This window comes from Centruroides vittatus, unplaced genomic scaffold (genome assembly GCF_030686945.1).
Source record: "Centruroides vittatus isolate TY-2023 unplaced genomic scaffold, ASM3068694v2 contig_922, whole genome shotgun sequence".
In the NCBI taxonomy this organism is placed as follows: Eukaryota; Metazoa; Arthropoda; class Arachnida; order Scorpiones; family Buthidae; genus Centruroides; species Centruroides vittatus.
This window is the reverse complement of record NW_027122609.1, coordinates 94,370-118,167: the sequence shown is the minus strand read 5'-3', so window position 1 is coordinate 118,167 and position 23,798 is coordinate 94,370. Positions and strand designations below refer to the sequence as shown.

The following is a 23,798-nucleotide window of genomic DNA, read 5'->3' as shown; positions in this document are numbered from 1 at the left end:
TATTTCTCACTTTTCACTTATTACTATAATTACTTAAATATAAGATTATAATCAACTAAAATGCCTAGCCACAGTTGGTACGATATAAAATATATATAATTATATATATGAGGCTGAGCTACTCTATAAACCAATGAAGGAGAGAGAGTAAAACACCAAGACCAAAAATTCCTTTAGAAAAATAATTCAAAATTAGCAATACTAATTTAAAGTAAATATATTTAACCAGAAACTTTTTAATATATATTACCTTGTAAAGAATGAATCTGGAACCCATGTTAAAGTTTGTCGAGAAGTAGCAAACCTGAAAGTAAATTATAACCACTTTTTAAAATGCAAATTTTTTAATGGCTTATTAAACATTTGTTTAACAAATAATTGATATTAAATAAATTCAATTAATTCTAAATTTACAGCATATAAATACAATCAATATTATATTTATGTTTTCTAATAACAGAATATAAGAATAATTTGATAATTTACATTATTTTAATAACAGTAATATAATGTTAAACTAAATAAAGAAATCTATGTGTAATAAATCTGAAAAACTAAGCTGTTATATACACACATTATACTGTATAGAAGTTTCATCTATCATTATAAGATTTATATAATTTTTTTATAACACTTACAAAAATTGATAGATTACAACTAGTCTATTCTGTTACGGCATTCTATTCACTCAGATATGATCTTATTCTATAAATTAGTTAAAACAGATATATTGAAAAAGTTCATAAATATTTTAAAACTCATATATGAAGTTCTCAATGTACAAATTAATACAGACAGGTTCCACTGACTCTTCACATTTAAGAACAAACTGCCTTGAAGTAATCCTCCAAGCTTGATTTTGTTCTCTGTTTGAATGACCTGACAGAGATTTATGAATAGTGGGAGTATGTTAGCCTGGTTTTGATTTGATTGTTCTCTTTATTTGATTAAATTCACTAACAATTCACTGGTACTTAAATCAAAAAATTCTATTTCAATGTAAAAAAGTTAGATTTGTTGCAAAAATATTCTTATGATAATAGATTAACTGTGGATAGTTTTAAAACAAACATTCTGATTTCTAGGAATGGGATTTATAAAACAATTTCAATTTCAAATTTCAACTGTAAAACAAAAAATTAAAAGTTAAGTAATGCTGGAATAGTTTTGTAAATATATATGCATAGGCTGACTGTTAATACATACATACAAGAAGGACATTGGTCATACATAAAGTGTTTAGCTGGCAGAAAAGAGGGTAGAGAAAGGAGAGGGGAAGGAGGAGGGAGAGGAGATAGACAGTAGAGGAAGGCAGGATCCCTCTGAACAGCATACATAAGGCTACAGTACTCTCTATGTTTGATGTTGGCTAACAATTTTTAGGCTGCAAGGCCACAGTGCCCAAAGGGTCTAAAAGAAAACCCGAGTGTAGCGAACACCAATAATTCAGTGCCACCATGAATAGCTAAGTATAGAAGTTAGTGCCAAGTGACTGTTAGTAGGAAGACTTATATGTACTTAATACTAATAAAACTGAATGCGATTGCAAATCTTAATACAACTTAACAGCTAGACAGACAGCGTGAAAGCAAACAAACACAATGACAAACTAGATGAGATGAATGGACTGACAGAGACAAACGAGCAAGACCCAAAAATTTTATTTATTTATTTATTTTTATTTTTTTTAAATGTTAACTTACTAACTAAAATAACCTACCATAACCTAACCAGATGACTAAAGCTAACAAACCCTAATCTAATTTAATCTAACCTATCATAACCTAACCGGAAACCAAGCTAAGAGTCCCTAATCTAACTCAAACTAACCGAATTTAGACTGAAAAAGAAGAAGGAAAATACAAATATACTGACAGTTGAAACAAAGCAAGGGAAAGCTAATTGCCATCCATGTTCCTGGTACGTGCTCTCAAGAGCCCCACTAAGGGATATGAATGCAAGTAGATGATGGAACATTGTATGCATGTGAACAAGTTGGTGTAGGTTGCAAGGCCAGTTGTACCCTTCAAGAATAGCAGCTCTCATTAAACTATCCCTAATGTGATTGTACCTATTGAACCGAAAAACTAAGTAAAGTGGCATTTGGTCCTCCTGAATACCACAATCACATTGTGAATTGTCCCCAAGATTAAACCTATGTAAATATTGCTTAAAGTTTCCGTGTCCTGTAAGTAGCTAAGTGAGGGTGTAACTTGGGTAAAAGTGGTGAAGAATCGCAGTAATGTCAACCTTGGGGATGAAAGTGTAAGTGAGCCTACCAGTGGTGTCATGGTCCCAGCAGTCTTGCCAGAGAATGAAGATTTACTTCTTGATGTGATTGTTGATGTACGAGGTAGGAATGTAACTGAAAGTACTAGTGACTGAAGACTTCTCATTGCCGAGAACACCTGCATGACCCGGGACCCATTGTAAATCTATTCTAATGTTGTTGTCTAAGTGTCTGAGAATGTGATGTAGATGGATGAGTTTTAAGTGGCTATCAGATTTTGCAATCCTGTGCACTTATGTTTTTAACAAATAAAAATATATATATAGAATCAGAAGTCATTGTATGTAGACCACAAGGTGCATTACACATCATTAATAAATATTATTAAGAATATTTCTCAGTGTTCATATCAGTTCAAATCAGTCTTGGTTTCAAAGTTTAAGTGATAAGTTTCAATTGAAGTCTCTTAAAATTCTTGAGTTGAATCTCAAGTCTCCAAAGAAAAATGGATCAACTCACAAGTCAAGTCTCAAATTCTTTTCTGAAAAAAACCTTTAGATCTATTTTACCAACTACCAATTACACAAATCACAGAATTAATGACTATTTAAAATCCAAAATTAGCAACTTTGCAATTCACAATTTTAAGATTAGACATGGTCGGTATACTAATCTTGACAAAATATACCAAATGATCTGTTCCAGTTTTAAAATCTCAGAATATACAGCAGAGTCCCAAAAACTTGACTCTCAATAACTCAACATTCCATAAAATTCATTATGTCATTCAAAAAAGAAATAAAAACATGTAATCTAATTTTACTGCTGTAACTTAACACAGGGATCAAGTAAGTTAGCATTCTTCATTGACAACATTTGATATCATCATCAATTTGACATTAAAAAAGAATATAACCCCTTTTCCAAGATTCCTCTGCAAAACACCATGATACAAATATCACTTAACTTACTCAAAAACAGCCATCAAATAAATTTTCATTTTAAAAAATATTGCCACATCTACTTGACTTAAATACCGGTTAACTTAATACACACTCACTTCGTTTAACCTTAATATCCGGTACTTCTTGATCGTCCAAACAAACGTTTTCGTCCTCTCCGAGGACTGCCTCAGGTTATTCGAATGTTTGTTTGGACGATCAAGAAGTACCGGATATTAAGGTTAAACGAAGTGAGTGTGTATTAAAAAATATTGGCTAGGTATAAATAAAGATATTTACTTTTGATATTTAGTTAATATGTATATGAATTTACATCTATAACACCTTTACAAAAATTCCACTATTTAGACTAGCATCATTGCTACACTGCAAAACTCATCATTTTTGGTAACTCATCACCTTCTCAGTCACATTAAGACAAGTTTGTGAGACTCTACAGTACTTATCTTTTACAAAAATATATTGGTGTAATTTTCAATCTGTAATTTTGATATTGGTAATTTTAGTCTAATCATTAGATACACTGCATTAGTGTTTACACCACCAAATCCTTCTAAATTCATTATGTATATGTTACCGGCAAAACCCGATTTTACGCCAAACTAGTTTTGCCTAGGCCAAACTAGTTTGGCGTAAGCGTGTCAGGCCAAACTAGTTTAGAATTATTATTCAAGTATATTAATGGTTAAAATATAAATTAAAAGGCAATCAATTAGATGAACAATATTTATTCAAACACAGTCTACTTAATTATAAAAAACGGGGTTAATGTTACCCTAGATATCGAAGGTGGCAGCTCGTCTCCGATTCCAGCGATCAGAAGACAGGGAACAGTGAGGACGCATGTTCTAACCTAATCTAACCTATTCTAATAAATTACCATAATTATTAGCAACCAAATTATTAGAATAGGTTAGGTTAGGTTAGGTTAGAACGTGCGTCCTCACTGTTCCCTGTCTTCTGATTGCTGGAATCAGAGACAAGCCGCCATCTTCGATACCTAGGGTAGCATTAACCAAAAACAGATGATTACTATGATTACTACTGAACACTATTGATTAGAAGTGACACAACACTTGTACAAAACTGTAAAATAAAAATAAGCTAATCAGTACTTATCAGTTTGTATTTTTTTTTTTAAGCCATGCACTTTTAAAGGTAATTAACTTTCAAAAATATTTTCAAAAATTCAAACAAAATAATAAAAATAACTTTTAAAATCAAACTAAAATTAAAAATGAACTTATTTGTGTTTTATGAAGAACTTAAATTAATCATTAATATATTTAACCATTAATAGACTTGAATAATAATTCTAAACTAGTTTGGCGTAAAATCGGGTTTTGCCGGTAACATATATAATGAAAAATACAAAAAACAAAGTCAAACAAAATACTTTTAAACATTAGGAAGTTCTGCTAAGTTGTTTCATTAAAAATTTTCAAGTTGCAAGTCAAGTTACTGTATTAATATGTTTAAGTCGAGTCACCTTGGCAACTTTCAACTCAATCAAGGCTGATTTGGGTTTTATTGTTGATTCAAGTCAACAAAAAAGACTCAAACACTCATTAACTGCAAAGCTTACTTAAATTTTGTTTTAAACATTTAAGATTCCTCTAAAACAACATTGTGTTGCAGCATTACAAGAAATAGTTACTGCTAATGCAAAAGAGCCTAAATACAGAACTGCCAAACATTACCTGACATGTGTTCTTTTCCAACTTGTTACTTAATCAAACTTAATAAAATCTGATTTCAAAACTAAGAAAAAAAACATCTTAAAATTCAAAAGTATTTTTGAATCAAGTAAATATGGTATATTTAAATTAGGAAATGATCGATTAGCACAATCATTAACACTAATTATTTCTGATCACACTGTTTTAATTTTCCCAGTCCAAATATATAATCTGACTATTATATCTAGAAGAAACTATTAGCACTGAATATAACAACTGGAAATATGATAATTAAGTTCATGATGTAGCAATTAACAGCATTTTGTTATAATGTTGTTGAGGAAAAAAACAAATATGTTTGTAATCACTTACAATTATTGCCATTAAATTTTTTTTATAAATGATAAAACTGATTCTATGAAGTGGGAATTAAATACTGGAAATTTGAAACCCTATTCAACAGGAAACTTAATTCTTATTTATACCAGTTAGTGTGAAAATGATGCCATGGGGAGGAAAAATAATTTACAGAAGCATCAAAGAAATTAAGAATGTTTTTGATAATTCTATAAATTGGATAATCAACTAATCATAGTAACATTGTGAAAATGTATTTAGGCATTCTGATATAGGAGACACTGACATATCATAATATAATACTGATGCCACTTCTAGCATCAACTATATTCAAGTAATATACCATTTTTTGACACACTGAACATATTTTCTAAATATGTACATGTGATTCTCATGTTCTAACAATTGTATTTGGAGTATAACTTAAAATTAATTGAAAGATACTGTAGAACATACAATCAAATACATTCCTTTTTATTATGGCTGTTTAAATTGCCAATCATGGTTTTATAGTTTCAAAAATTTCTTATATGATTATACCTACTTAGAAAATTTTAAAATAAAAAAAAATTATCTTGAAAAGACAAGATTGATTAAACTATTGAACATTTAATAAACAATTATTATTCTATTAATAACTGTTTATTAAATTTTTACTTTGCACACATAAAACAATGTTTAAGTTATTCTGTTTTCAGAATTCATTGCTCTTGTTCTAAACATACAATATTTACTAACCAATCAAATTGATATCCAAAAATACTGATATTAATTGTTTGTATCATTTCATTTTTCAGATTAGGAAACTTATCATAATGAATAACTGTGTCATCAGTAAAAAAAATAATGAATTTGCTACTTTCATCTAATTATAATGACACACTTTATAATAAGAGGCATTTCATTAAAATTAGAGTTTAAAAATGTATTTATTTCAGATACAGCAATTATTATTTAAAAAACTTAAAATTTGCAATATATATTTGTTTGTTTATATACAAATTTGTTTATATATATATAATTTTCATGAGATCCTTCATTGAATTCTGAGTTTTAAATCAACAATAAACTGAATTTCTACTTCAAAACTATTTAAGTAAAAGTGCAATCCTTTTATGATTATCTGAACTCAATGTAATTTTAAAAAAATTTAAAATTATAAATAGTTTTGACTTCATAAATAAGATTAAACAATTTATTCAAATTCTTATATTATACACAAAATTATATAGGTACAGTTAAAACTATTATCTGTCAGGAATTTGAACAAGACCATGACAGATATAATAGTGGGATAACAGAATTCCCCTAATCAGTATAGAAAAAGTAATTTACAATCCACAATCCTATACATACAGTACTGTACAATTAGCCAACTATATTTACTGCACATTGCAGTATTTGTATGTGATATAATACCTTAACTAGCATATAGTACAGAAAGAGACTTACAGTAAAATTCAGTAAAATAAATAGCATAGTATGTACTGTACTTCATTATGGCAATAGAAAAAAAATGCTGCAATTCTACTCCCAAAATTGAATTTAGCACTCCAACAGTTAAAAAGAGTTATGGATAATTGATTTTTTTACAGTATCATTTTCTTGATTATAAGAGAGTTTTTTACCCAAATTTATTTATCTAAAGTGGAAATGATAGCAAAGAATATTTCTTACATTTGCTGTTCAAAACAATAATCAATAGTTGTTTTAAGTATATCAGTTGGTGTAATGCATCATGCAATAATAGACATTTTTGGATATATTACTCAATAATTTTATCAGTTCAAATCAGCTTTTCTGATAATGAGTGTTTAAAAACGGTAAAAAGGTTTAATGTCTTGAAGAGGATAATATGATGTGGCATTAAAATATACATGCATTGCATATATGCAAAGATAAATGCATTTATATTTGCAGAAAAGCATGGAAACAGAACTGCCAAACATTACTTATTTGATGACAATAGTATTGTTTTTTCTTACTTCTTGTTACTTAACAAAACTTAAACTGATTTTATGATTTTTTCCTCAATAAAAAAAAAAGTGTAAAAATTCAATTTTAAATTCATCATGAATCAGAATTGAAGAAATACAGTATATATACTTGCTTCAATATTTATTAGTAAATATATAAATATTATCCACCAAACTGTAACAAATATGGATGAAGAGAGACAGACAATCTGTTTGAAATGCATACCGTCGTCATAATAAACCTGTGTCAACTGACTTCTATGTGATTACTCTGACTACATCAATAGTGTGCGGTAAGTCCTCCACAGAGCCAAAACTTAGTGCTCATAGTTTCATATATTTTTGCTATTTACTATTTACTTCTTGTAAAGAATTTCAGAATAATTACAAATTATTGTTACATCTTTTTATGAATTTTCAAAAGCACTAATCAAATCTTCAAATGTAACTGAAACTCCTTAAAATTTTCAAATCCCATATAAATTTTTAAATTAAACTAGTTTAAATTTAAAATATTTTCTAGAAATCTAGATTAAGTTTAATATTGCCAGAACTCTGATTTTTTAATGCTATTAATTAAATGAATTTATTTTACGTAAACAGTTTTTGAGCATATCTGCTATCATCAGGATTATGGTTGCCAACTCTCCTCAACACTACCAGATTTCAGCAAAAATTTTTAAATTCTCCAATTTCCAAATCAAGGCATATTCCTCCTGTATTTGTTTGACAAGACAATCAATTTTTGGCTTATATATTAAAACAGGCTAAAGATTAGACATTTTGACATTACTAAGATTAAAAAAAAAAAATGTCCAAAAAATTTTTCCCCCAGAATGGAAATAGTCTGGAATCAACTCTTTGGGAATTGGTAAGCTTAATCAGGATACTTGTAGAATTTATTAGGATGACAAAGTATAGTTGCAAACAGGGACGGACTGGCCCTAAAATTTTTGTGTGGAAAATTTATTACCTGCCCAGCCCATAAATAAAAAAAATGTATTTTTTTCTATTTATATTTAAATATATTCAAAATAAAACATTGACAAAAATTACAATATGCACAAGTCTACATTCTACAACATTAATTTTTCATTTATAAGTTTGTTTTGTTGAGCAATAATATTAATGACATCATCAAAATGTGTTTCGTTTAAAAAATCCTTTTTCACTGACATTAACATCAAGGCTTCTAGCTTTTCTTGCAAAATACTTAATCTTAGCTTGCTTGTAATGAATTTTAAAGTAGAAAAGCTTTGTTCACAGGACACTTGTGTTACAGACATAGATAGTAGATATTTGTATGCTTGACCAAGTATAGAATAAGTGCCACTTAACATGTTATTCTGAATAATATAACAATAAATAGGGCAATTTTTGCAAGCTTTGCAGTAAGAAAATAAAATCGCATCTTTATTAGTTTCTACTTGATGATCAGTAGAATGTTCGTTTTCGTTTAATTTTATAAAAGTTTCATTGACATTTTCCTTCAAAATATTCCATGACGATTTAAAATGTTGCAATTCTGAAATAATATTGTGTTGAATTGCTTCTGGATTAAACTGTATTAAAATACTGCTTAATTTTTGAAATGCGTTTTCAGGAATATTTGGTGACGGTCCCATAAATTTTGGTCTAATGTGCTTTGAACTCGGTGTAAGATGACCGTCGAACTCTCCCCGGTCGCTCTCTATCCCACCTTCAACGATCTACAATCGGGGACATGTCAATTTGGTCCAGGAATACAACAATTAAAGGTTCGTTCACATCTACAGACACCGTACATGGCAGACATGTAACAGCACAGACATAAAAATATTATTACATACATTTTCAATGGGTATATTTACATATACCGCGTGTGAGTGGATCGTGTCCACACAGACACGGGCCGGCACTAGCCAGCATTGTCTGTGAAAATGTTTTGTCTGTGCTGGCGCGTGTCTGTACAACTCTATGGGAGTCGGCACGGTTAGTATGAACGCCATCGTCGACATGCACAGACAGTGCTTGGTTAAAATGATGAATCAAGAGAAATTAATTGAATTAGTTTGGGAATATACATTTCTTTATGATTTAAGTGCGTGCACTCCCTAGTATGCCTGAATGCGTCTGTGCATGCTGGGTTGTAGATGTGAAAACTATTGTCTGTGCCGTGTCTGCCACGTACAGTGTCTGTAGATGTGAACCAACCTTAAATCGTCTTACACTCCATTCCTGTTTACGAAATAAATCACTGATTTATTGGCTTTAGCTACAACCAGTTTCCCCATCAGAGAGGGGGTGAGGTCCCGGCCTCGCACTACAAAATAGATTATTTTTAATTAAATCGTTCGGAATATAGAGAAATTATTATTGAATAACATTTTTTACTTACCTAAAATAAAGGACATAATATAAGTGGCCATTAAATTTGTTATAACTACAATCATCGCTTTGGTGGCTAGGTACAAAACTAATAACTCATGTTTCCATAGTTTAGCATTAAGATTCATAGAAGTGGTGAATAGTTTCTAGCAATGTAAACAAATGACCAATTTTTTCTGTTTAGAAGGTAGTTTTGATTATTTTTCTCCTAGGATGCTTTCTGTTTGGGCCGAATCGGGCTAATGTAGTGTTTGACTCAGGTCGGTCGAACTAATTTAACTTTGGATACGGGTAGGGCCAGATAAAATGATACAGAACTACACATATACTGTACCTATATCTATAAAAACAAATGTCTGTCTGCCTGTCCTTCATGCATTACCACACCATTTATCCGATTGCCATGAAACTTCGGGAAGTTGTTTAATTAATTAATACACTCCCGCGAAGGTTTCTGGGACATGTGAAGACCACCATTTCCCCCTTCCAAAAATATCTTTATATATGGATTAAGGCTTTTATGTCCAACAGATGGCACTAACTCCGACGACCTAAGTTTGCTTTTCTGTGAGGCATTATGCTTTTCTGTGAGAATGGACTAAAGCAGATCATTTTCTATCTATCTATATAAATAAAATATAATGTTTGTTTGTTCCTACCGATTCCTTTGAAATTTTGACACAACGTTGCATTCGAATACGCACGTGTTTTTATATAATATACATGTCAAAATTCCCCCTATTGGGGGAGATGGACAGGATTAAGGCTTACCATGGAGAACTCTGCTTCTATTATACTATTTTATATGCGGTTTTTTGCGTTTTTAATTGCATTTTAATAGGTTACATCAACAGAATATACACTAAAAAGGGATTTTTCGATATTCCCTTGCAGGGAAGAGGGACAGGATTAAGGCTTACTGTGAAGAACTCGACTTTTATTATACTATTTTAGATGCGTGTTTGTATACTAAGAAGGGATTTTTTGAAATTCCCCCCACGAGGAAAGTGTTATACATTTATAATAGATACATTTTGAGCCACAACACGTGGCCGGGTCTGCTAGTTACACACAAAAATTAAAATTTGCCTTACTTAACAAAAAAATAAATGAATTTTTTAAAATTAAACTTAACCAAACGGTACATTATGTATATATTTAGAAAAAATGGCCCAAATTGTATACGGCCCATGTGGAATTTTCCACATTTTCCACATGGCCAGTCCGTCCCTGGTTGCAAAAGCAATTAATATTTTACCTGTCATCAGAATAGAATCTGTCAAGACAAGACACTCAAACAACAAAAAAATAATAAATTTAATGAAAACTTATTATCCAAAATGCTCAAAATTGCTTTTTGTGATGCCAAAAGCTTTAATACTGTCTATTGGTGTTGTTAAATTACTTGAAACAATACAACAAGTATTTTCAACAAATTACGAATTGTCTTCTTCAGGTATAGGTCTTCTTTTAAAATAATGGAATCTTAATGGAACCTTACAATTTAAAATATATTCTATAGGATATGTCAATACATTGAAAAAACAACAATAATAATAATAATAATAATAATAAATAAAATAAAAATAAAAAAGGGGAGTGCAAAAAATGTATAAATTAGAATTAACATGATCAAAAATATAATAAACTATGTACTGGAAACGGAATACATAAAAAAACTACACCTTTATAAATCCAGCAAAATTTTTTAATACAATAAAAACGTTTTCAATCATTTTAAACAATCTTCATCAGTTACAGAAAAATCAAACATAAGATATCGAACATAAAATGAATTTGAAATAAATATAGAAATTAACGGAAAAATGCCGTTGCGGACAAAATATAGATAAATAAATAAACAACTTAAATGAGGTCAAAATACAGTGAAAAAAAATAAATATAAGATATAACATCGATATTAGCATTATCATTAATTATTGTAAAATGATCTCCAAGCTGTCGACAATGCATCTGCATCTCTATGGTTTATACAACCAGTTCCCATGTGCACCTTAAAGATTTCTAATTTCTCAAGATGCTTTACTGCTTGCCTATTCGATATTGTTCTGATGATTGCCACCTGATCCCATTGGACACTAAGATCTTGTTGTCTTGCATATGCTGTTAGAACAGTGCTGTCAAGGTTCTTATTGATTGTATATCTGTGTTCCTTGAGCCTTTGCTTTAAAGTGTGCATCGTTGCTCCCTTCGCTTCCAAGCTTGTTTATGTGGGAGCAATGATGTTTACTATTCTCAAGAAACAATGAAGCAATAAACTAATGTATTAACTTTAGTGTATTGAATAGAATAGAAACATGGAATTGTCTGAATATGGCAATTCGAATAAATTTGCAATTAAAATCTTTTCTTTAATGAAACACTCAAGGTAGGTTTGCGGAACACCCATGTTATGTGGAACACTGGTCAAGAACCACTGTTTTAGGGAGATGCAGGGTGCTCACTCCACACACACGACTACATACAGAGTCCAATCTCAACAAAAAAAAAAAACCTTTAAAATGCAGCTTTCTATTAATTTATCGAATGTTTTCGACCAAATGACCTTCCTTGGGAATAAAAATTGTATTGCTGTTTTAGTTATTTATTTATTTATCTTATTTTTATTTAGCTATTTATTCTTATATTTATATATTATTTATATGTACTGTATATTTGTACTGTACAAGTAACCTATACATATTGTATTTTTATTTTACAAGCTTGGACAATAGACATCTATGAAAATTCAATGTTCAAAATCATTACATAACAAACTTTGTTTTATAGAAATCAAAATCATTTGATTTTTATTCCCAAGGAAGGTCATTCAAATGGCCAAAAATGTTCGACAAGTTAATTAAAAGCGGCATTTTAAAGGTTTTTTGTTGAGGTTGGATTTAACTGCAGTTTGAGAGAAGTCTACATACAGAGCTCGTCAAGGCTTGCTATTGCTTGTCTTGACTGACATAGAACACGAAGGACAGGCAGTATACCATAGTGAAAACCAATCTTTGGAGGTGAAGTTTCAAACGTGCAGGTATCGTTCCATTGACTTTTTTCCTCATACAGGAGGAAGGTGGCAAATCCCTCATTTCAGTGTTCACGTATTACTCAACAACAGTCACTGTACGTCCCATTCGGATAGATAATAATATGCACGTCCCACAGTGTTTTCGTTTATAAAAGCATCATATACGTAAGAGTTTAATAAGCCTGAATAAGTCAAACTTCTTTAATTCCGAATGTGCTCAAGCTCTTCCGCTTCAAAATGTTTATAGTTTAGAACTGCAAAAGCCATTTTAAGGATATGAACTTACACATGAAATAAGCCTTATGAAATGAAATAAATATAAAATTTGGAATTAAAAATTAGACATATGTTGATTATATAATATATATTATATATATATATGTATTACATAAATAATAATTTACTTTAGTATAAACAAATACATATTTTAAATTGTAGTGTTAAGTCTATGTAATACCTAAATAATGATCACTTACCGAGTACCGCCGACATTTAGATGAACAATATGACTATTAGAATTACTTCCAGCAGGAATTAAATGCGAAGACATGCTTCAAATAAAAGGAAACGGGGAAAAAATCAACCAATTAAATCATTTTTTTTTTTAAATAAAATCAAAATTCAAAACCGAGTTGGTCGCCATGACAACCGCACAACCCACGGAAGTCACGTCCGTTCGCGCGAGATTACACGTTAGGCAGTTTTCTGAGATGTCGCGACGGCGTCTATGCAAGAGATGATGATGATCAAATATAATCCGATTTTTTGAATCTATAAATTTCAAAATTATTCATATATAGTTATTTCGGATCGATTAAGGAAGTCTTCGAATGTAACGTACTAAGATAATGTACGTGAATTTAGTTTGATTGCCTGTACTGTACTTCACAGGTAGGTCTTAAAAAGCTAATATTCTGATGAACCCGAAACTGACAGTGACGTAAGGATGTGTTAAATATTACGATTGGTCGATGAAAATCTACGTTTTGATTATTAGCTAATCGCGTTTCTTAAGACAAACCGTGATTTATAAACCAATTAGTTCGATTATAGTATCGAATTTTATTAGATGTTTATGGGATTAAATATATATATATTTTTATTTTCATTAAAATATTTTAAATTTAGACATTTGATTCGAATTAAACATAAAATTTTTATTTTTTAAATGCTTTTAAATTATTTTTTCATTATTTTCAGGTAAATAAAAACATAATTAATTATATACATGAATTGGAAACATTTCTTATTCATTTACACTAAATTTCTTCATAAAAATATGGAGTAGCCATTGAAAAAACTGCATCCAATACCCTTCAGCCATACATTAAACATTTAAAAAAATTCATTATAAAAAAAACCTTTTGAATTTTTAAAGCATTGAAAGATATAACACTCAAAACATCTTTTATGGCTTAATATTCTTATTTTACTTAAATATAAAATTCATTAACTTTTGAAAGGAAGTTTTTATCCACAGTAGCCCGTTTGACTGTTTGTGGAGTGCTCGATGTTATGTAGTTTTAGGGGGTCTGGGGGCTCACCTCCACCCGGGCACTTAGGTGCGAGCGATAGCCAGCACCGAGCACGTGCCTAGGTGCAAAGCATGGTAGACTGATACGTGTTAAAAACTGATCTTCAGAGTCGAATATCACAAATATCACGCCAAGGGTCAACAATTGTGGGGGTGGTGTGATTTATGTAAAAAATACAAAATAAAACATTGATTTTGCTTAAAAAAAAAAATAGTGAAAACGACCGTCGCTCCGATAACGGAGGTGCCGCCATTGGAGCTACCTAGGTGAACGTTTACCTTAAATTATATTATGTGATACAGATCCATTGCAAAATATTAATTATTGTATAGTATGGAAAGAAACTTTCCTCCTTTTATAGTTAAAGGAGGAAAGTTTTATTTAAAATATAAGCATTCTTGAATTTTTATAGGAATATTTTTTTAAAATATAAAAATATTTAAGAAGTGAAACTAAGCTATATTTATATTAATAACCTACAAACTTTTAATATAAATAACTATAATTTATATTAAAAGTTTGTAGGTTATTAATATAAATATAGCTTAGTTTCACTTCTTAAATATTTTTATATTTTAAAAAAATATTCCTATAAAAATTCAAGAATGCTTATATTTTAAATAAAATTTTGTTTAAAGATAGCTTAATTTGCTGTAATTTTAAAAACTAAAGAAGTTATTTCATAATTCTGTTAATTGCTATTAGAAATTTTACTTAATTGCTGGTCAATAGCCTGACGAAGACCAAGTTTTGGTCGAAAACGTTAGTTTTTATCTAAAGCTATTCATACTGGGATACAAAAAGGTTTTTAGTGTGTTGATTTACCTTTGTTACTTATATATTTTCATAATTCGTATAGGATTTCTTTTTAAATCAAAAATTGAATTTAATTTAAAAATTTTTTTTTTTTTTGGAGGAAATTTAGACATTTTTGTTATAACTCCTGTTTTAGTGTTGAAATTTTTTGTATTTTAGTTGCAGAACTTTTAAATCTTTTGCATATATTGAGTTTTAATATTATAGTAAAATATATTTTTTACTTCAGTATCAGTAACTTTTTTTATAATTGAAACAAGATATTGTTTTGATAATGATTGGGAGATCAAAATTCTTTATACATCAACCAAACAAAAACATTTTTAGCTGTCAATAGTCACTTCTTCAGATTACAAATATATGACACAACATAAAATAACAACAAAGGTAGCATTTTTAAATTAGATAAAAGGACAAAAAAATTGAAAATCATTTTCTAACATTATACTATAGATTTGAAAAATAATTTGGGCTTAACACTTACATTAAAAATTTCCACCTGCCAAACAACTATTTTCATGCTTTGAAAATGAAAATCTACATTTTGATTATTAGCTAATTAATGTGCATAATACAATGAAGATGCACAGTATATTTGGAATGCCATCATAAAATTAATATATTTAATATTTCTGAATTTTCTAATAATTTGGCTTTATTTCACTTCACTGTGGAATTATTCAAAAATGTAAAAAATTCTAAAATTTTACATGTTTCTTTAGCCCAGTGTTTCGCAACCGGTGTGCTGTCACAAAGTGAAAGGTGTGACGTGAACTTTTACATATTCTATTAATTGTCAAGTTTTATTTATATATTTTTATCACAGTTGCTGTGTTTCTTATGCTTGTATTTCATTCTCTGACGCAGCCAGTGGTGATATTCGGCGGGTTCGCACAGGTTCGGCCGAACCCGTTGTTTAAATTTTCAGTTTTCTGAGCGAGTTCGCCCGAACCCGTTGTTAAAGTTTTCCAAACGGGTTCGGGCGAACCCGTTGTTAAAATTTTCAGTTTCCCAAACCTTGTTAAACACACGGAACATTTCTCAGTGGGTTTGTTTTTTTTTTAAAAATATATTAAAATATGCGTATTATACTCTGTAATACTACTAAACTAAGGCCTTATACCCCGTCTGCACCGAGCATTTCAATCTAGATTGTGAGCAAGGTCAGGGAGTATGTCTTGATGCGATCTCTCTCGACCGTTTCAATCGAGGTTTAATCGCAATCGATTCAAGAGTGTTCTTGAAAGTAGATTCAGTCATAAGAGAGATCCCAGAATGCCATGCGCGCGAAACAATACAAGATGGCTGTGGAACACGTGTCGGGCTATGGACAGCGAAAGAAAAAGTATAATGCATCTCGAGAGATGATGACATGTGCCTATTTTTAGAAGTGCCATATTGCGGTAAAGAATTTCTCTGCCTTGAAAAAAAAAAAAGGTCGACAGCTCTAAAATACTATTGTTACCTGGCCTTCTCCCATGGCCCGTTACGTTCTAAATACGCCACTGATTGTTAGATATATGGTTGCAAGAAAAGGTATTGTATTTCTAGCCAAAACTTCCATTTCGTTTGTCGGTGATTGTCAGGGAAAAATTTTCTGCTAGCGAACCCCTTGTTAAATATTTCGTATATCACCACTGTACGCAGCACTGGTGAAATATGATGATGTTTGTTTATTCTTTATTACAAGCCATGCATTTTTATGTATTCTAAGAAATTAAATATAAAATAAGTTTGCTCACAGGTGTTTTGTTATCCTTGCCAATTGTTTTGTGTACGTGCTTCTTCCAAAAGTGCTGGGATTAGCCCTGTCCTTTATTACTTTATTTTGGTACTTGTCCCTGTTTGTTAGTGCTTTCTCAACTTTATTACATTCCTATACTGATTCACCAACCCATTGTTAGACTTTCCTTCAGAGAATATAGGTCCCGCATCTTGCAAATATTTCAGTTCTATCTTAGCTGTGCTCTGTAGTAGTCCAAAAATTGCGATTGCTAGTCAGTCTTATTTTTTTCTATTATTATTAGACTATTTAATTTTTTCTAAGATGGACAAATTCCTTGTACGGAGTGTTCCTTCGACGAGTAGTAGTAGTGATAGCATTGAGTCCGCAAAAAAGAAACAAAAATTAGTGCGCTGGCAGTATAGTGATAATTATTTATCTTGCGGTTTTTTTGGTGTGGTGATAAAACGTGCCCAATTCCCGAGTGTATTGTTTGTGGTGAAAACTTACTAATGCTGCTATGGTGCCCAGTAAATTGAAACGACATTTGTCAACAAAACATTCTTCTCTGTTAAACGAAGATGTCAATTATTTTCGTCGGTTGTTGGAACAAAACCGAAAACAAGCAGCATTCATGACTACAACAGTATGTGTTTCGGACAAAGTACAGGAAGCTAGCTATAAGGTAGCCGAACTTATCGTAAAGGCCAAAAAACCACATACAATAGCTGAAACGTTATTAATGCCTGCTTGTAAAGAGATGGTGAAAATAGTCCTGGGTTCAGAAGCTGCTAGTGAAATATCAAAAATTCCTCTTTCTGATGACACGATCAGTTGCCGAGTTATTGAGATGTCCAGTGACATTGAAGACATTATGAAGGAGAAAATCAACAGCAGTCAAAAGTTCTCACTTCAGATCGACGAGTCCACCGATATTAGCGGCCACGCACAACTTCTTGCTTATATTCGGTACATCGATGGTAATGTAATTGCAACTAATTTCTTTTTTTGCAAACAACTTCCCGAGCGAGCCACCGGTGAAGAAATATTTCGTGTAACTAACGAATATGTGCTCCAAAATGAATTAAAATGGAAGGACTGTGTTAGTGTTTGTACAGACGGAGCCGCAGCTATGACAGGCCGAGTGAAAGGATTTGTAGCTCAAGTACGTGAAATTAATCCTAACATACGATTCGATCATTGTCTTATTCACCGCAAAGCCATTGTTGCTAAATCTTTGCCAACTTCTCTGAAAGCTGTGCTGGATGAAGTAGTAAAAGTCGTAAACCTTGTCAAATCGCAACCCCTAAATTCACGTCTTATTTTCAGTTTTGTGTCAGGAAATGGAATCAGAACACACCACACTCCTGCTACATACAGAAGTACGGTGGTTATCAAGAGAGAAAAGTGTTAACGCGAATATTGGAACTTAAAGACGAGGTACGTGTATTTTTGACTGTCGAGGGGCACGGGTACGCGAATTTATTTGCAGATGATGAATGGGTATGTAAGTTGGCCTATCTTTCTGATATTTTCGTACAATTGAATGAGCTGAACAGAAAAATGCAAGGTAGGAACGAAAATATTCTTACTAGTATGGATAAGATTCAAGGATTTGTGAATAAGCTAAATTTGTGGATACAGAGAATTGAAAATGGTTCGTTTGAAATGTTCTCGACTGTATGGTCACTTGCTTCCGGTAATAAAATGATGATGGATCTAATTAAAGAACATTTACAAATCCTGCAGCAGAGGTTCAAGAAGTATTTTGGAGACAGTGTTGAAGATATTGACTGGGTTCGTAACCCATTCGTTGCGATTTCAGAGTCTCTACCTATTCATTTACAAGAGGAACTCGTGGAATTAAAAGCAGACAGAACATTGAAATTAAAACTCCTCGAAGTGCCTTTGGATACATTTTGGTTGACAATAAAAAGTGAATACCCGGCTATATCCGAGATGGCAGTTAATATGTTATTGCCATTTTCAACTACGTATTTTGTGTGAACTGGGCTTCTCGACGTTGACTGAAATTAAAACATCAAAGAGGGAGAGACTCAGATTCGTCGATGAAGAAATAAGAGTAGCATTGTCAATGATTCCACCACGGATCAGCTGTCTGTGTGCAGCTAAGCAGGTGCAAATATCACATTGAAAAGGTATGAGTAGAATTATTTATTTTAATAGTAGTAGAAAAGTGTATTTTCTACACTATACACTCTACAGTGAATTAAAGTTCCTAAATTTTAATAACGCACGAATTGGTTAACGCAACATCTGTATAATAATAATAATAATAGGTTAGTGGCATAACATAATTCTATTAATAGTATAATATATACGTTTTTAAGGGGAATAACATTTTGGTGTGCCGTGTTGAGTCTTGTCGAGTCATAGGTGTGCCACGAGTAGAAAAAGGTTGCGAAACACTGCTTTAGCCTAACATACCTCCTTTTTTTTTTATTCTGACACTAAGTTGAGAATAAATTTTTAATATCCATATAATTCTTGAGGTAAAGTATTACCTTCACATATACTATTTTAAATTATTAATAGCTGACAAAGACTATTTTAAATATATTAATAGCTGACAAAGAAGGCTGGAAATAAAAATTACGTATAGGAAAAGCTTGCTGTTATGAAATAATTTTAATTATTAAAATAAAAATAAGATGTATATTTAATCAGTTATATTAACTAAAAGCATAAGATGTGTATCATTTATCATATAAATAAATTGTACTTATATGGTTCAATTCTTATAGAAGGATAGAGGATATAAGAATCATGTAATGTTATCATCACTTATTTTTGAAGATTCAATATAAGGTTGAATGCATGGTTTTGTACAGTAGAGTCCCACCATATGTGACCAATACATTCCAGAACTTTTGCATATCACATAGAATAACAAATATTAAATAGTTCCTAAACTAACATACCTATCACATATTTTAAAAAAAAATATAAATAAGGCAATAGTTTTGTACAGTAGAAATACTGTAAGACTACATGTACCTTAACAAAAAAAAAACAGCATGGATTTAGCATGCAATTAAGAATTATTTTATATATTTTTCTTTCCTTTTTAATTGCCAACAGCATAAAACTAAAATTACATGTGATGAATCATATATGTGATTTTATCACATATATGATGGGGGTCCTACTGTTATATAATTCTGTAGTATAAAGAGTGTAAGTACAGTAGTCTTGTTTATGTGGAATTTCTGTAAATGGATTTTTTTTTAATGATTAAGTTAATTCTTTGATGCGCACGGATAATTCTGGCTATTGCACATGCTGACAAGTTTTATTATGAAATTCAGTATATGTAGTATAAATATAAGTAAAATATTTTAAACATATTTTAATATTTTTCTGTTAACTGTAAGTAATTGCATAAGTGTCTAGACATTCACTTGGGACTACGTAAGGTGGAGCACAAATTTATGCGATATTTTGTTTTATGTAGTACCTGCTGAAATGCAATTTATATGTAAATAAGACCATACAGTGTATTTGCAGTAATTTTTTTCTAATAGAGGAAAAAAAAAGATTTGCACTTTTTAACCAGTTTTTCTGGTTTGTTTTTGCAAATGACAGGATTTGAAAAGAACAATGACTACAATTTCTATGCTAAAAAAAAAAAAGAGAAGAATTTTGGCAATGGGAGAACTATAATGTTTTGATTCTGGTTTATATCAGTAACAGTTGGTAGTACAAAATGGTATATTGTTTCAGTTAAATATTGTAACAACTAATAATTCTCATCATGAGATGACCAATTGAGTAAAACTATATTTCTGTTCCTATGTTCTTGTGGCAACAATTACTAATCCATAAACCACTTTTTTATTCGGCATATTGTAGTTTATTACCATTATTTATAGCTTTGCAGTTTTTTGAGAGTCTAACTGTAGTATGTTATCTATTTTTAAAAATTTTTCCGTCTTGATTCGATGGTTTAATAATCCTTTTCATGCCAGGAGCAATTATAGCCAGATGCAGTTTATTTTTGGGATTAAAGAATAGCATAAACTCAAAATGCCTCATGCACATACCATATTTATTTGCATATAAGACAAGGTTTTTATTAATTTTTCACTGCTTCAAAAACCTAGGTTGTTCTATATGCATGTGCAAAGGATTCTTTGCATTTTTGCAATAATATTTGTAAACCATATAATTTTTTACCGGATGCTCACCCTCTGGTGTTTAAAAGCAAAAGTATTTTATCTGGGTCATTTGAATCCTTCTTGTGTATTGTCAGGAGTAAAGATGAATAGCAATAGGAAAAGCAAAGCTTTTGAATTGAATTTCAAAATCATACGAAAGCCCGATATAAGTTTTAATCCATTCCCATGTGAAAACAGATGATTATTTGGAAATCAGAATTTGGAGAAACTCGTAAGTGTAATTGACCAAGAGTGGATTTGACTGTTAATAATTGGCATAAAAGGTCTTCGATTGTCCAGTCCAGCCTTACATGAAGAAATTATGTTGTTGATATTACAAGATTTTTCCTTAAAGTTTAAAATCCCAGTAATTTCTGCAGGTCAATGTGTACATTTACATGCATTTGATATTTTATTTGTGATTAAATAAAATAAAACTAGAATTGTATTAATAAATCTAATTTTCTTTATTTTGATCTTTAAAGTCGCACCTTGTCCTATATGCGAGATCGTCTTATAAGCGAGTAAATACAGTATATTCGATTAAACACACAATCTCAGTAAATAACATGATTATGCTAATTTGTTATCAGTTTTTATAACAAGTTAGCATGGTTTTACTTTGATAGATTTATTAAAAAAGTTAATATTGTCATAGCATAACGGATGTAGATTAATTACATTTTAACTGTTTGGCACAAAAATATGGTTATATTGAGAAATGATTTAAAGCTTTAACTAATATCTATTAAAAACTTTTTAACTGCAAACAGTTTATTAAAGAGAAATGTATATGTTAAGATCAAAGATTGAAAATGTTCAATGAGTGGAAAAAACAACCAGAATATACTGTGAGTTTACAGAACAGCTATGGTAAGAAATTTTGTATCCTGACTGCTTATAAAGAGCTTGAATGCCAGAACATATTGTAACTCTTATTAGCAGAATATTAAAAAATGATCATGATTTGTATCATGATTGTTTCCTGTTTATTCTGTAGTAGCAGAGTTGTTCATGATATATGACTAAATAAGTAAAATAATCAAGAACAATGGCCAACCTCAATTATTTTTACAGGAGGTGTTAGGACAATATTTAAAATTACAGTTGATACTTTTCAATAGACATTTACACTTTTTATCAATGCAACCTATCTATCTGTCTTATCCATTCAGTCAAGGACAACTTGGCTATTCTAAGTATTAGCAATTGTATTCCAATTTCTCATTCTTGCTTAACTTAATTCAAAAATATTCATTCCAGTGTTGTTCTGCATGGTGTCAATCCAGCAAGTTCTTGGTTGACGTCTTCCTGTTTTCACTAATTATTCTAGGCACGATGATCTTCTTAAGTGACTTACAAAAAGCTAATAATAAACACAGACTATACATAAAGCTGGCATTATTATAATACCAATCTAAAGTATCTTTCATACATTTCCAGCAGCCACCTGATGTTGCAAAATCCAAAGTGTAAATGTTTTTGGCCCTGTTCAGTGGCCAGCTTTGGGCATTTCTACTGAAGATTTGCATTTGCAGTCAATTGGCAATACTGAAGATTTGCATTGGCAGGAATTTTAAAAAATTGTTATTATATTATATAAAAAATTAAGTATTATATTAGGCACAGTATGTCTCAAATGTTGGTAATACTCATACAGGTTTAAAAATATTAGGCCTACAAAACTTAATGGTCCATGTAATTTTTTCAGATGTTTTATTGGTTCTTGGGCTTAAAAAGGTTGAGAAACATTGGTGTAATTTGTTCCAGAATCACTTGGTTTATTATATTGCTGTCTACAGGATGCACAGCATATGTCTCCAGCATCAAAGCTCGAATATGTCAAATCTTTGTCTGTTGATCAATATCAGTGTCCATGTCTTGTAGCCATATGTTGTTGTTGGAAAGACAGTTGCCCTGTTCAGTCTGCATTTGGTTGTCAGACTAATATCTTTATCCTTTAAGACATTGGTCAAGCTGACCATTGCATGTTTTCTGATGGCTAACCATCTCTTGATTTCATGGATGCAGTTGCCATTGTAGTCAGTCCTGGGTCCAGAAAGGTGTAGTATTCAGCCACTTCAATTTTTTATTATTGATGTTGATTCTTTGCAGTTATCGTGATCTTGTTTGTCCTTATATTTAGGCCTAAACCTACCTTATCACTTTCTTCTTTGACTATTCAGATTCAGGTGTTCAAGGTATTTCATATTTGCAGCTGATAAGAGTGTATCTTCATCATATCATAGATTGATGCAATATCTCTTATAATTGTAACTTACAAAACCTTGCTTATTTCCAGACTTTATGTTTGTGACTGATCAAACAGGTAGTGAATTTGAGAGCATTTTAGGTATGTTGATGAAGTTGTCAGCAGTTGTGAACTCATTTTGAGACAGAACTGCTCAAGTAGGCCTTCTTTGGTGCCCAACTGATAAAGTTGAGGTGTGTTCACTGATGTGACATCAGATCAAAACTAATGATTGACAGTTGATTTCAAATTGGCTCCACACTTCTTCCTTAATAAAGATAAGATGACAGATTGTTGTATGTGTGTTTGATAAAAATACCTCATGTTATTATATATTGATAATGGAATTCATTGTTGGCATCATTTTTTTTTAACAGTCCTAACAAATTTTGCATTTTTACTTTTCCTGGCTGTTATGTATACATAACAAGGAAAAGTATTGGAATTAAGTCAGATTTGACTCTGTGTTTTTTGCAAATCTTCATATTTTGAGACCTCTTGAATTCAAAAAAGTCAAAAAAAATGGCAAAAAATTCTGTTTGTATGTGTTGGCATCTATTTCACTTAATATCTCAGGATGGGATAAAGATTAAATAACGAAATTTGGCATGGTGACTTGTATATAAAGGGCATTGATGCTATTAAATTTTGGTGGTTAAAGGTTGAGGGGGTGGAAAGATAAAGAAAATT

The 23,798-nt window shown here is 30.9% G+C and overlaps 3 protein-coding genes across 5 annotated transcripts in view; 2 read left to right on the top strand and 1 right to left on the bottom strand.

The window, feature by feature from the left end:
* Nucleotides 1–13,328, bottom strand: part of LOC136984542 (BTB/POZ domain-containing protein KCTD3) — a 56,188-nt gene extending 42,860 nt beyond the window's left edge. For all 3 annotated transcript variants that reach the window (XM_067281571.1, XM_067281572.1, XM_067281573.1), the window contains exons 1-2: nt 13,082–13,328; nt 251–304 (exon numbers count right to left, since the gene is read on the bottom strand). In XM_067281571.1, coding sequence (XP_067137672.1) covers nt 251–304; nt 13,082–13,155 — 128 coding nt within the window. In that variant the 5' untranslated portion in view covers nt 13,156–13,328. The remainder of the gene's footprint in view (nt 1–250; nt 305–13,081) is intronic.
* A 27-nt stretch (nt 13,329–13,355) lies between these two features.
* The window catches only part of LOC136984545 (G patch domain-containing protein 2), a 51,926-nt gene continuing 41,483 nt past the window's right edge, over nt 13,356–23,798 (top strand). Inside the window, exon 1 of the mRNA XM_067281579.1 lies at nt 13,356–13,496. The gene's annotated coding sequence lies outside the window, so the exon portion shown is untranslated. The remainder of the gene's footprint in view (nt 13,497–23,798) is intronic.
* On the top strand, nt 17,200–18,686 carry LOC136984537 (zinc finger BED domain-containing protein 5-like). The gene is made up of 2 exons (XM_067281561.1): nt 17,200–17,961; nt 18,009–18,686. Exons 1-2 carry the CDS (start codon nt 17,200–17,202, stop codon nt 18,684–18,686), a joined length of 1,440 nt encoding a protein of 479 aa, XP_067137662.1.